Raw genomic sequence first — 15,191 nt, 5'->3', positions numbered from 1 at the left:
ATCGTTTTCTGTAATCTGCTGGTAATATCGCGAGTAACATCAAAATGAGAATGGGGTTCTGGAGCCCCAGAGAAACTAAGATAAGAACAGAGATAAGATCTCTCTTAAGTAATGATAATACTAATAATAAATCTTTATTACTACATGCAGATACAAGATTTTATTTATATTTTTCTTCTATTATTCTGTTGGAAAAGTATATAAGTTTGATTGGAGTATTGTTTGTAATGGTTGTATTATATCTTTTATACCTTCACTGTGCTTGTTCTACATTAGTGCTTTTACTACATCGAGATTTCAATTACGTTCGAAACAAATAGCGTTTGTCTTTGGTCTCAACTACTACCACTAATAGCGTTAAGTTCTCACTCCATCTTGAATCAATAATGTTGAATAGACCACGAAAATGGCAATCGAGTTAGCTAGCGCTCTCTATCATATTATAAACGTCCATTGAGTCTATCCTTTACCTCGTTTGTGTTTATATTCTAAATATGAATATAAACTATATGAAATTCTAATAATTTAGATATTCAAAGTCGCAAAAGTGCTATAAATACAATTAAAATGTACTTAATTAACAGAATTTAAAAACCATTACTTAGACCAATGGTTCTTAATCTGTGGTTCGCAGTCTTCAAGGATGCCATAGGTAGATATCTATGGATCAATAATCTTGCACATGTAAATTATAAATATTTATTTTCGTTGTATATGCCTAAAAATAATAACTTTATCTTATCAATACTTTGACATTGTGTTAGCTATTAGAATAAAATAAGTCTTTCATGGTAATGTCTTTTACTATTATATCTTGTACAGAGAAATGGCAAGCTTTCTGATCTAAGCTGATAATATAGAAAAGAAGTATAGACGTTGACGTTTTTGGAATCTTGCAAATCCGGATAGAATACTTTGCTAAGACAAAATTTAAATCCAAAATATCCTTTTTAAGAAACGAAGATTACAAACTCTTGGAAATACTATAAACACTCTTTTAATAATTATTTATTTCTTGATGACGTTAAAGTTAAACATGGATACACAATCTTTTCCTGTTTAATATAAATTCTATCAAAGATACAGACCTAACCAGTGGTAAACTCATTGTTCGTAGAACCAAAAATTTGCTAGAATTTGAACGAAAAAATTTGAAGATTCCAATGTTTCTGGCAAACTTAATTTTGTTCTATAAAACAATCTGTGCATTTATTTTGTTCGGTGCTTTATATCTGAGCACATCAGGTTTTTCAACCATGTATTTCAAAATATTTCAAAACTGTTAAAATAGAATATGACCATTTGAACACGCATTACTGAATTGAACTCTGCTGTAGAAAAACGAATGGCGTAAAATATTTGAAAAGGCATTTGTTCGTAAAATGGTTGCATATTATTGTCCTCGTCATTTAAACAGGTGAAAGCTTGAAACTTCCAGTTACCATTCTGTTCCGAGTTTTCGTGTGGCGGCATAGTAATTTGGGCGTGAGAACTTGCTTTACCGAATAGGCCACGCAGCATCGTTAAATGACCAACATCTGGAAGCGATTTTCATGCCGTAAAATCTCGTTGCTTACCTGTCGACCGTACATATACAACTTCACACGTATCATTAATAATACAACCGTAACGAGAATTTTCGAGTCCCTAACAGCTTGAAAACAAATACAGATAAATAAATAAAGAATCTAATATACGTTTAGCCATATTAAGGGAATCTTCTAGTAATTCACGTCAAAAAAATCAATTTTTTTTTACACTTTTTTAAAGTTTGGAACCTTGAGACTCTGTGTACAAAGTTATTTGACGGAATTCGTAAAAATAATGAAGTTACACTAATGATGAATCAAATTTGAACATAAGTTTAACTATTCTGTCTGTTTTCTATAAAAAAAATTCATTTTCTTGTGTATTTGAATTTGTGAATTTGTGTATTTGAATTTGTGAATTTGTGTATTTGAATTGTGCTTCTTCTCATGTTTCTTATACAGAGTGTTTAGCCACCCCTGGAAACAATTTTAATGGGAAATTCTAGAGGCCAAAATAAAACGAAAATCAAGAATATTAATTTCTTGACTGAAACTTCGTTAAAAAATTATTAAAAAATTAAATTAAAAAATTTCAAATCATGCTGAAAAAATTATTTTGGTTGCGGGAGTCAATTACAATCATTTTTGGTGAATACACATACCACCGAAATCTTGCGCATTTTCAAGAAAAAAATTCAGTACGGGCGGAACTTTAAACGTTAATAACTTTTTAACAAAGCCTCAATCAACAAATTGCTATTCTTGATTTTCGTCCTATTTTGGCCTCTAGAATCTTCCATTAAAATTTTTCCCAGGGGTGGCCGAACACCCTGTATACAAAATAAATTACAGCGTACGTTGACTAAAAAAAGCAAAAACAAAAAGCTTAACGGAAGGAAGATCGGAGTACATAATATTTTTATTATTTACATTGGACTCACGCGAGTTTGCCTAACGCACACGAATGAAATATTGGTCTTCGATTAAATTGCATAATTTATTCAAATATCGGGGACACGTTTTCATTCGTTTCGCCTTTATAAATATTTAAATCCTACATTTTACGATCTAATTAATACGAAAACTCGTTTCTTCGTTAAATCATGCGATGCGGAGTTTTTCTTTATAACCATAGAATTTTCCAATCTTTTCAACTCCAAACTCGGTAAATCTCGTACGCGAACGTATCTCGTACGTCCGTTTATCCCGCGCTCATTTCGAAAACGTTTGACCGGGGATAATAAAGAGGGTCCGGAAGAATTTGCGCGGAGAACTGCGGAAACTTACCCTTGGGCCTTCGGGTGGCCAAAAAAAGTGCGAATAAACACACACACACACGCGCGCGCGCACACACACCGTTCCTTAAACTCATTCCCCCATACGTACACATCGGTGAGGAGCGTTCGTGTATGTACCTGAGTAGACGGTTGCGGCGCGCAGAAGCATTTAAAAAGAGAAACACGACAAGAGCGGACCATCGACGAGGAGAGGCGGCAACGGAAGCTGCAGCGACGACATGTTCTGCCCGTCGAACGTAACGAGAAGGAGAAAGAGGAACGAAGACGCTTGAGTGTGTCGGTGAGACGAGGGAGGGGATTATTGTATACAGTCGACGGTGGGCGTGGCGACGGGACCACCCAGCCGACCAATCGGAGCTGGAGGCGTTATCTAGCTGTATAACAATGCTTTCCGTAATACAACGTTCAGTGACTCTCAACCTCCATCGAGACGATGCAAAGAATAACATCGTACGGTTTAACTTAACGGTTAAACGAATCAATGAGGCGAACAGTTTCAAAGTAACGACATAAACAATATAATACAAATGACACGATTTTCCTTATTACCGTCGCGAGAGCCTTCGAAACGTTGTCGCGGGGGTGGAAAGGGGTCCAAGTACCGCCTACGTTAGAAATCATCGACACGAGCGCAACTCGCGAGGTTATGCAGCTGCGTTTGTGCCACGAAAGCTTTTCCAGGATCGCGATCCAGGGATGGGCGGGGGGGATATGGGAAGGCACGAAAAGTGGGAGAGAAAGGGAGGCGCGGACGGTGCGAGAAAGATGGCAGAAAGGGTAGCAGGTCGGCGGAGCGTTGGTTCACGGCTCGGTGGGGAGTCCAGCGTGCACCGTGCATCCAGTTGTATACCTAAATGCGTACCGACGCTGTTTTAATAGTACACACGTGCAGTCGCGGCCCAATGAATTGATCCCGCGAGGTGAATCCCCCCAGGGATGAAAAAGATGTCGCGCCATCTTTGAGGGCTCTCCCGGTGGGCCAGCGCGCGCGCAATTTTCGTCTGCCGTCAGACGGCGCGTAGAATTTTTCGACGCGGACTCGCGATATTAAGGGGTCCACGAGCTTCGAGAGGAATCGAGGAAATCCGTGTTCCCGATGTCACGTACGTTCCAACGAACGTAAAATCGCCCGAAAAGATCGATCGAAGAAATTGGAATCTTAATATCCAATCGATTAAACGTTTACAGTCGACGCTGTACTTTTGTACAGAGTCATTTTGCGCTGTTATCGATCTATGAAATTGTTAGTAACTATATTATCAAAGTGTCAATTTAATCGCCCATGCACTGTACGAGGAAATGTGTTTACGGTCATTGGTGTCCCGACGGACTGGTGTGAAGTGCGCGACGAAGAGTGAGAGATAAAGATACTGGACGATCGAAGTGAAAAGTTGTGTCGTTCTTTTCTTTTATAAGAAAATCAGTGAACTCCTTGGGAATATAGTAATTTGGATAGACGATCGATTCTTGTTTATGGGACGATGATGGCGTGATATGAGAATTTCGGGGGACAATGTAGTCGACGGAAGCCTGTTAACGCGGAACGATAATAGTAATCGATGGGATTCCGTGAATGTCTGAAGTGTGTCAAGTACCGACGGCTTGATAAGAGTGCGCGTCCCTTCGGAACTTCCTGCCGCCGAAATCATTTTCGCACCGAGGGAGACTAATTGGTCCTCTCCCCGGTGAAATGCCAGCGAGGGCATGATTTTAGCCAAAGGTTCGTACACTAACTCGTTGCGTCTAATGATTCTGTTTTCCTGCATTTATTTGTTTTCGCGATTCGAAAATCTCAAGAATTTTCTAAATGAAATAATGATAATCTAGTTGAAATAAAAATGACGAACGTCTTTGTTTAATACTTAACTTGATTGGCATTGATAGAAGAGAATGAAAAATAATAGTATTCTCATTCGATTATCGTTGTAAACGAAATAAAAAGAAAACCGGTTATCTCCTTGTAAGTTAACCCTCGCCCAATGGACTACGGGTCTCATTTGATCCCACACAAACTGTTTCAAAGAAAGTTTGTTCTTTAACACCTTGACTGCCAGACTAAATCTTACAATTTTTCACAAGACAAAAACTTTAGATAAATGTAAACTACAGAACTTAAAATTCGTAAAACTTAAAAACTAAAACTTATTTTCGTAACCTCCCTAAAATTTATGAATCCTATTCAAATTTATTTCCTTTAACATTTCAACTTGGATTCTGTGGCAGTCAAAATGTTAATAAACGACAATGATAATATTATTACTGAATGAGCTTGTAAAATTAACGACATTAATAAATAAAGAATTTAGAAATATCGTAATGTAACAATTCGATCAAAATCCTTGTACTAGAATGGGAAATAATTCTGATTCGGGTCAAAATGGACCCGGGGTCCGCCATTCTGTTGCTAATACTAAACTAAGATTAAGAAACAAACGATATAAAATCACTCATCAACTGTTTTCAAAAGAAACTAAGAACAGAGTAACAAATTTAAAAAGTTAAACATTTTTTAGTTAAGAATTAATATTTAACTGAAAAAGGAAATAACAACTTAATCAAACTTATTTTATTTCGTATTTTTCCCATTAATTCATAAGCGGATCTTCAATTTCAATTTAATAGTTGGGCCTGAGGGGTCCATCGCCACGATTCCGTGTACGGATTTATAAAATAATTTCTTTATTCCATTTACTACTCAACAGTTTAAAAAAAAATATTAATAACGTCAAACGCGTAATATGCAATGGCTTTTTATTCCAATCATTACAAATTATTTTTTAATGATATTTATGTATATATATTTCTTTTAAATCTTTCACAAATTTGAAACACTAGTCTCTTTGTTACGCATAAGTGACGTCTGAAACATTCAATTTTGTTGTGAATCTGTAAACGGACCAAAAATACAACTTCCTTCGACACAGATTATTGTACAGTATTTCAACATTTTTTTATTAAATAGAGCATATCATCAAATTTTTCAATTAAGTTTTCTAAAAATATGATACTAAAATAACTTTGCCAGAGTGTTTCGTGCTGGCAATTTCTTGAATAATTTCTGAAATAATATTCGTGGCAGAAAATTCTGTTTCACTACCTGAATATTCATGTAAATAATTCTATACTTCTTCCTTTTTACTCCAAAATAATTTTATTATTGTTAGATGCATAACATGGTTATAAAATATTTATAAATGTAGTAGAATCAATGTGTCAAATCTTCTCATGGGGTTATCAGCGTCAGTGGTGATTGAAACGATATGTTTAAAATGGAGTTTAAATTCCTGTAGAGCATCGTTTACAATTTCCATTGTTTTAGAGACTGAGCGTGATTCATAAATTTAATGTAATCATAAATTACTCATCGCAAGAATATTGAATAAGAATGTTTAAATATCTATAAAAATCAAATTTTTTGTTCTCAGATTTGAATCTACAAATTTTAGATACCATTTTACTTTCTACTACGTTGTAATATTTAAAAACCAAAAATGTGGTAAAATGTAATCAAACAAAAAAATACATCGTTGATCAAAGTTTTTGTTTTTCATTTGTACAGAAAAAACGCAATTACTTTTTAACCAATCCAATATTTATACTCCAATTTAACACACACATATATGTATATGAATATTATTTTTTGAATAAAAAAATATTCATATATTTGCTCAATTTGAATAATACCGAAACTAGTGATGGATATAAATATTATATTTTATCATCACTCGATTATCTGCTCCAAAATTGTCAACAAAGGCAAATAGAAAAATTATTTTTGAATTTATAAATGCGTTTTGATTGGCTAATTTAATAAACTGTAAAATTGAATTAAATTTCTTTGTTTTCCAATCCATTACCATGAAACATTTATTTTTAACTTCCGTATACTATTTAAGTCAATTTTTCTTAACACAGAACGTTAAATTCTAATATTGTGATATTAATTTTATAACAAAATATTTAATACGTATAATATTTACTGACAATTATTACCCCCTTTGAGAATACTGACACATAGGTATACGTATGTTTAGTTTATAAGTTATTTTAACAAAAGATATATTTAGGTAAATTAATTACAAAGTAATGTTCATAAAATAATGGAATTGAAATGATCTATACAAATCTCTCTATACGCTCTGTTCTCTTACATTCTTTGTTTCTTACTGACTGTTCTCAACATACACTCACTCTCATGACACAGTATTCCAATTCTAAGATTATCCTTTCGTTCATGAAACAAACATTCCAACCACAATGTACATCAACACTCACGCTCGACCATACTTATAAAACAAAATCCATAATAACCATTATAATTATAAATAAATTCATAATTAAAATACAAAGAAATCATAGGTCTTACAAACATCCATTGACTTTAAATTATTCTTTTAAAAAGATAACATAATTCGAGAAGACGTAGTTTCTTTTGCAGTGTAACAATCTTATTGAAAATATTTATACACGAAACATCATTTAAAGTCCATAAATACACGGATACTTACAAGACCTGTTCTTTTCTGTATTTTAAAAATCACTATTAATTTTGTTTCTTCCATTTTGTCCAAACGATAAACAAGGATTGACGTAATCAGGTCCTTCAAAAATTCTCCACGAATCGATTCACATAAATGATTACGTTCCAATGCATTGATACGTATCTTCCAACGTGCAGAAAAAGGGGTAGCGTTGGAAGCAAACTGGGAATCACCTGACGATTGGTCGCCTCGATCGTCCCCGATCGACACGCGAAGACGCAACTATTTAAATGTGCAGGTGTAATTTGAACCAATAGTTCGGATGCTGGTAAATTGTTCGTCTATATCCGTCGAATGTATCCGAATGTATTACGTTACCCGCATAGTGTCTCGTGGGAGATCCAGGAACTTCGTTCCCAACCCTGTTTAAAAAATTTCGTTGAGAAACAGCATCCGATATCAGAGAAGATCTTCCTTTTATATTTTTAATCGATTGATGTAAATTCATTGTTCAACCATACTACCAAGTACGAACTAAAATTTTCATTGTGATTATTAAAATAACATTATCCAATTAGGTTTTCCTCGAAACAAAACAATATTGTGTGTTTGAAATGTCTTCGTCTATCGTTAAAAGTAAACTAGTTGTTCAGGCGAGCTATAATGAATTAGGGGCAGAAAAACAATGAAAGAAGTTCATCTAAACGATGTGCTCCTTTTTGACCTTGTCTTCAAATTAGTCAGGTAATGCATAATCGCTTGCATTCGGGAGAAGTCCTCAAAATGGCTATCTTCAGCCCGAATACCAGTCTGCTGCCGTAAACTTTCTCAATCCTCTGAATATTTCAAATGTTTGTCGAATTCATTAGCACGTTGTCAAAGTATTGTCACCAACACTGGAAATGAGTGTTCTTAAGTGGCTCCAAAAATAAAAGTCCAATGTATTTGAATTGTAGAAGCGAGTAAACTAGGCAACAGGTTTTTTCGAGACTTATTCACGTGTTAGATAATATTTAATTTATTCAAGAACTGTCCGGTTACTCGACACAAACGTGGTGATACATTTGATAGCACTTTTCCCAATAACTCCTGCAATTGATTACGCAAAATATTGACACAGAGTTCATCTGTTAGTTTCCCATCGAGGAAAATTCATGCGATTACATTACTGTTAATTATCTCTGATCGTACATTTACAGGGAATCGTTGTCGTTAGTTTGATTGAAAAATAACATAGATTGGTGAATTCAGTTTCGTCAAAAAATAAAACAATAATGGGGGAGGGATGGTATCAAATTTGTTTTTAGAATCTCCACAAATATTTCAGAGAATGTAATTAAACAATTGCAATATTGACTGATCTACAATTATCTGACAACTTATTTTTTAAATGAACTTGTGTTTGATAGGTGATCGTACAATTCTTGAAATGTCTTGATATTCGACAGGTGTTTATTGAACAAATAATCTGCATATGATATCTTACATTGGTTAAATTACGTTTGGAGAGCATGTTTGTTGACTAATATTTAATATAATATATCTAATCCTATCAGGACATGACCTTTACTTAAATATTAGGTTTGAGTAAGGGTTAGTAGAGCATGAAATAGACTTAAAATATAATTAATTTATAAAATGAAAAATTATTGAAATCGGCTCTGTTTCCCAATATTTTTAATTGTATCTCTTATTTCATTGACTGTTACCAATTACGAAGTCCTATACACATAAACAAACGTAATCGTATATATATAAACAAGCATTTAAGTTTACTTTATAAGCTTTTTTATAAATTTGTTTATATATATAAAACTTGTTTACATATAAATATATCTTATAAATTCCAAAAATCAGCCTTATTCTCGGCTTTCAAGATGGCGCCTCTTTCTCTCAAGCAAACAATCATTCGTTACAAACACAAAATTATCAATTTCCTCGTTTATGCTAGCAACTTGATCGACAAACGAGCTGACGCGATAAATGGCACACGTTACGGTCACGCGTGTCGATTTTCACGTTTGTCTGGCGTTAACTCTAATCGCTTAAGTGTCCCAACGCGACGTTAGAAAAACATTCCCGGCTTCGAGGCGAAAAGGGTTGAAAACAGAGGGTGGCCCATCGATTCTCGACACGACGATGGATCGCCAGCTATTTCCAGATAATCGGGGGGTTGTATAGATGCAACAAGACGCTTTTCATTTTTGGCCCGTCCGCGGCTAAGTAAATAGAGACGCGTGTGATACGTGCCGCGACAGCCGCGACGGGGCGTGTCGTTTCCTGAAGTCATTTGTAGGGAAAATGTCCGGTCCTGGAACGTGATCCTTTTCCGTGTCCTGGTCGGTACCCTTCCGTGGCTCACGGAACATTCAAGACTTATGTCTCCGCGCAGCTGTCGAGACAGCGTTAAATCTCGCCGCTTCCTTTTTCGCTGCTCCGTTTCAAACAGTCGCTGTGTGTTTTCAAAATCTTTTTTCCACCCTCGACTGCGTTCGTTACGCTTAGATACACGCACGCTTACGTCTTCGACTCGTTTCTTTTTTCTTTCGCTGACAAATCGGTCCTTCGTTTCAGCGATTTAGTCCAGTGAATGCTGACTGAATAGAATCTCTGGCAGTTTTAACTTCCAATGGAGAGAATTTGCGATGTAATTTACAGTAATGTGTATATTATGTGACACAAAGGCTTTCTACATCGATAGATAATATTCTTTTAGGAAGGAATATACTTATGTCTTCGACTCGTTTCCAGACGTAGAATGAGTTATAAGTCGACACGCGTTGCTTCGAATACGGACAATTCGGAAACGAATCTTTTCAGGTAGCTAATAATAGCAAAATTGTAAAGCTTATGGCAATCACTGTACCAACTGAACGAGTGCGTAGCACGCAACGTCCTGGCACGTGCGTAAACAATACTTAGGTAATTTTAACGTTCAGCTCCAAAACGCAACGCGTCTGAAAATACACCAATTTTTCGAGAGAAATTAATAGAAATCTACGTGTCAATGGCTGCTTGTTCATTTACATGGTATTCAGATATAACATTCAAGCTAGAAAATCGATTGTCGATCATTTGTTATAAAAAGTGATGATTTTCAGATCGTGGAAGTAGAATAAAATATTCTTATTTATTCCCCACGAATCTCGAATTAACACGTTGATCGCCAAATCATTCGTTAATACTTTACTTTTATAATAGCATGTAAACTTTGAGTGCAATCTTTATATTTATACAAATTTTAGTACAAGTTCCAAGTGAAAATATTCTTGTTTCAAGAAAATAAATTGTTAAATGATAGGAATTTTTGAATACAACATTTTTTTTAAATGAAAGTTTACAGGATTCATAAGAGCATGTAAATTTCATGGGAATCTTTAAATTCATACAAATTGTAGCACGACAAGTTCCAAGTTCTTTTTTTAAATGAAAGTTTACAGGATTCATATCATTTTACATGATATACGTAATAAACATTTATAACTAGTTTCTACATGTAAAAAGTAACGTTGAGTACACTTCTATTAAGAGCAGTTCAGACGAATTTCGATTTGTAAAAAAGACTCCAATTTAAGCAACTATCATTTCGTGGAACATAGATCGAGAAAAACTGTTTTTTACTGTTTGGTGTACTTTTTCATTCCCTCTTCTTTGGTATTGTTATCTAATCTATTTCGCGTTCCCCCTTCAATGTCACTGTATTTCAATTTAATTAACATATTATCATCATTTTAGAGGAATTAATATATGGATTCTTCCAATTTTCTCGCGAAACGTTCGCGTTTGTCGACTACATATTGGTTGGTTCTTCCCCGAGCTACCTAAAATTAGCAGCGCGCCAAAAATTTATTTAGTCTCGCGCTGCTGCACTCGCATCGGAAAACAAATCAAATTTGTTGACGTCGTTAAATCAAGCCGCGGTCGTTCGACGTCCAGGATCGAAGGGGGCAAATACGAGGAGGCCCATAAACCGCATTCCTACACAAATCACCCCCGCGGAGGAGTTACCGACGTCACCGGTCGTCGACGAACTTTTTACGCCTCGGAGTTTTCTCTACGCTCCGTTTTCTCCATTGGAAACAGCCACTTCGGTTGCGTGTCGTGAACCCCCCGCGTTTACGTCCACGGTTTCACGTGACAGGGCACAAAAGCTGCTCTGTGTCCCGCGCCCCAAACGTCGCCCTCGCCCGGGATTACATCGACAAATTTTACCAGTCGAAACAAATCCGTAAACTTTCCTCGATAAGAGTTTTATTTTCTTTAGATTATTTTCTCCACAGTTTTTTTCTTCTTTTTTCTACAGTTGTGATCCTCCTTTATTTTCTCTAGTCGGATGAATTATTTCGAATAAGAAATGGGAGGTTTGACGACTTTTGATTTATCGCGTGTCCTTAAAAAATTGCTAATACGTTACACATGTTGAAAAATATCAGGTCCTCTTGTATTGGAACTGATTAAATAAATATATATAGACAATATTTAAATATTAAACACAACCACTTTAATTATTCTTTAGATATTACATAGTTTAACATAAAATAAATTGTAGTAATGCCGACAATGCGGCTCGAACGAACGACTCGACTCGAACAAAAGACACGGGAATCCCCGCATGATCTTCAACTTTATTATAGGTGTCGCCATTTGGCCGCGTGCTTATTGCTGCGAGATTATGAACGGCTCAACAACACAATCTATGTTTCGCGTTAACAGACTTAACAAAAATAAATCGCAACACCAAGTTTTAGCATTTGTTAATTGTTTACCATCCTTGACATCGTTTCATCGAAAGTAAATAAACACACATATTTGTACCAAATTTGCTGCTGTTAAGTCAAAACTATTACATGATAAATGCTCATAAGACTTTTTTAATATCCCTTAAGAATATAAAAAATATTAATATAAAACCCAATGACATCTTGCTTGAGGGTGTCTTTCTGTGCCCGTAACTGCACTACCTTTTTTCATTAACCTTCATATATTATAAGCAGGTAAATTAAAATATTAAAGACTTGAGTAAGACCTTTATCTGGAACGGTACCTCTAAAAATGGCTTTCTACAAATGGCGATACGCTGACTATGGTCTAAGGCTCTCATCTACTCGCATTTCTGTCAATTCGCTTGTCCCGGTAACTGAAACATGCTTACTTTGACGCCTACCCGATTTTACGAGCTCGCTATATCGTGGCCCGGACTATACATCGTCCGTTCTATCGCCTTTATCTCGTTTCTGTATTCTCCCCTTCGCTCGTTTCCCACGCTTCTTCGTTTCTTGGTGCAAGTGATTACTTGTTTGGAAAGGAAACGAGAGTGTGAACTTGGAAACAACGATCGAGACACGCTTCCAGATGGATTTCGGCAAATGTCCGGTGGCGGCCAGGATCACAGAGGCCGCGAACCGTCCAGCTGTTACACGGTCGCTTTAGTGGCCGGATAGGTGAAGACGACTCTAGCGTTTCGACACGTGTAGAAACACGATATCCAATACTTCCTACAAGGACCTCCTAGCGTGGTCGTTCGTCCAATTGAGATTTATGACAGGAACGATCCGAACGAGACCGCTGGGCGACGTTGTGGTCATTTTTGGCGCAACAAGTAAATAAATTTCGCGCAACTAATTGCGGCGCCAGTTAATTCATATTTTTTCTACTCGTTCATTCTAGCCGGTAATTATTTATTCCGTAATTGGATATTCTCGTGTATTTTATTTCCATCTTCTTTTTAACGCGTTGACACCAGTTTTCCCTGTTTTCGAGATATCCTCGACAGTTTTTCAAATTATAACGCGACAAACGAAAGTATTCGATGGTTCAATATGCAAGATGTCTACGAGTAAAAATAAGACTAAAGTATTATATAACAAAAAATCCATAAATGATTTGTTAAGAAGTTGTGATAAAAATATAAAATGTTCTTTTATTTACTAAACAAACAGATTTAATAAAAATTTTGTTTAAAGAGAGCAACTGCTAGTTGAGGCACGAAAAAATATTTTTAACGTAGAATTATGTGGATAATTTAAACATTTCTTTATCAGAGTTTAGTTTCTATCATTCATCTTGGTTACTGAAGTATTCTTTCTTCGATGATAACTTTTTGTTGTCATAAAATTTGGACTATTGTTCAAGTTTTCAAGCAAAGAAACTCACTAACGTACGAACTAATTAGTAATCAAATTAAACAACAATTGTCTAAACCTGCAGGACTATTAAATGCCTTTTTAAGAAAATACGACATGTAAATCATGTTTACTTCAGACTAAACCCGAGGTATTTTTTTAGATGCAACAACGTCGTGTAGAAAAACGTATCGACACGAGTGTCATATGTTTTTTATGGACAAGCGAGTACTATGAAAAACATAGAAGAAGAATTTGTATCCAATAATCGAACAAATATAACATCGAAGTTTGTTTTGAAAATTTGTGTACAACGTGTAAGCTCCGAAATATACTTAATTTTTTTAAAAAGCATTTGAATTGTACGAAAATTTCTGAGAAACTTTGAAATCTTAATAAAATCAAAAGTTTACGTAATTTCTGTGAGGAGTTAGAATGTTTCACATCATGGTATATGTACATAGATATATTGTATGTAAATTTGACATAAAAAAAAAAGAAGAAAAACGAAAACTATAAGATTTATCATAAATTGTAGATACTTCAATAAAAGTCACGACAAAAATAAGATATACTAATAGTGAGTAATCGTTGTAGCAAATGACAAAAGAGTCATTTCTGACCTGAAGAAGAAATCAATTTTTATTCTTTTGCATAACAGTCATACGTCGCAAAAATATTATTATGTTAAACAGCTATTTCGACCAGCATAATGTTGGCGTCGATATGGATGTTACAGAGGCAAAAACTCGTCTCTTACAATTCTTTGATGACAGTCACCAAGACAATTACAAACTCGCTTCGTTTCGAAATCTTTTGTATAAACAAGGAAATACACGAATTCTTGCATATGTATAATACTTTATTTGTTTGTTATAAACGGTTTATATTTGAGAATTTATACAGATTTTATAAGGCATTTATTAGTTAATGTACTGAAAGATTACTTTACTAATTAATTGTCATCAGAAGGTGGCATTCCAAAGTTTCTGCTTATTTTTTTATTATGTTGTTTTCAGGATAAATAATTATGTACTCTGAATTCCTTAAGACCCGTAAAAACGAATTCTATAAAAAACATTCGTTGCCAGTCAACTCCAAAGTTAGCCAATTTCTCCATTATTCCAAAATATTTAAAAAGATTGTTACCACTAAGATTGATGGTTCTATTCAAAACTCCATGTTGTACGTCGCAAATGGAGCTTTGAATCGGAGCATTAATCTTCGTGGCAAGAATCCGTCCAAATATTTGGGAGCTTTGGGGAAATTAGAAAAATGGTTCGTCGAAGTTACGAAACACCGTAACTCGCATTTCGTTCAGAATTTTCTTTCAGAGGAAACTGTAAAATGCGTCGGTATTGTGCTCGTAACAATGGAAAAATGTGCTACTCTTTGTTTCGCGGGGCTCAGCGCCAGCACGGTGACACGATCGCGCGTCAGACTTTGTTCCTCCCGCGGAGAACGCAGACAGAGAAACACCTCCCTTTACGCGAAATCCGTAACCATTCTCGTGCATGTAATTCCCACATGAGTAAAAAGGTGGTCGCTGGTGGGGAGATATGTAATACACTGGGGATACCGAATCAAGCGACGAAGTTTAGTGTTGTTCACGGCAACCTTAAGAGTTTCGACGCTCTTGTTCTCCAAACTGACTCGGAGAGATGACGCTGACCTTCGAAATAAGTTCGCGACTCACGGTTAACGATCGCTCCCACTGGTGAATATGTGCAACTCTTCGTCGACCACGGATTCGGTGTACAT

General features: G+C 35.5%; 1 protein-coding gene across 2 annotated transcripts in view; it reads left to right on the top strand.

Moving 5' to 3' along the window:
- The first annotated feature begins 3,913 nt into the window (after positions 1–3,913).
- The window catches only part of Sim (bHLH transcription factor single-minded), a 91,718-nt gene continuing 80,440 nt past the window's right edge, over positions 3,914–15,191 (top strand). For both annotated transcript variants that reach the window (XR_013079897.1, XM_076767510.1), the window contains exon 1: positions 3,914–4,547. Coding sequence is in view for 1 of the 2 variants with exons in the window: in XM_076767510.1 (XP_076623625.1) it covers positions 4,532–4,547 (16 nt within the window). In the remaining variant the exon portion in view is untranslated. The remainder of the gene's footprint in view (positions 4,548–15,191) is intronic.

The sequence above is a fragment of the Colletes latitarsis genome, chromosome 6, assembly GCF_051014445.1.
Source record: "Colletes latitarsis isolate SP2378_abdomen chromosome 6, iyColLati1, whole genome shotgun sequence".
In the NCBI taxonomy this organism is placed as follows: Eukaryota; Metazoa; Arthropoda; class Insecta; order Hymenoptera; family Colletidae; genus Colletes; species Colletes latitarsis.
Note: the sequence above shows the minus strand (reverse complement) of the source record. Positions and strands in the feature narration are given on the sequence as shown.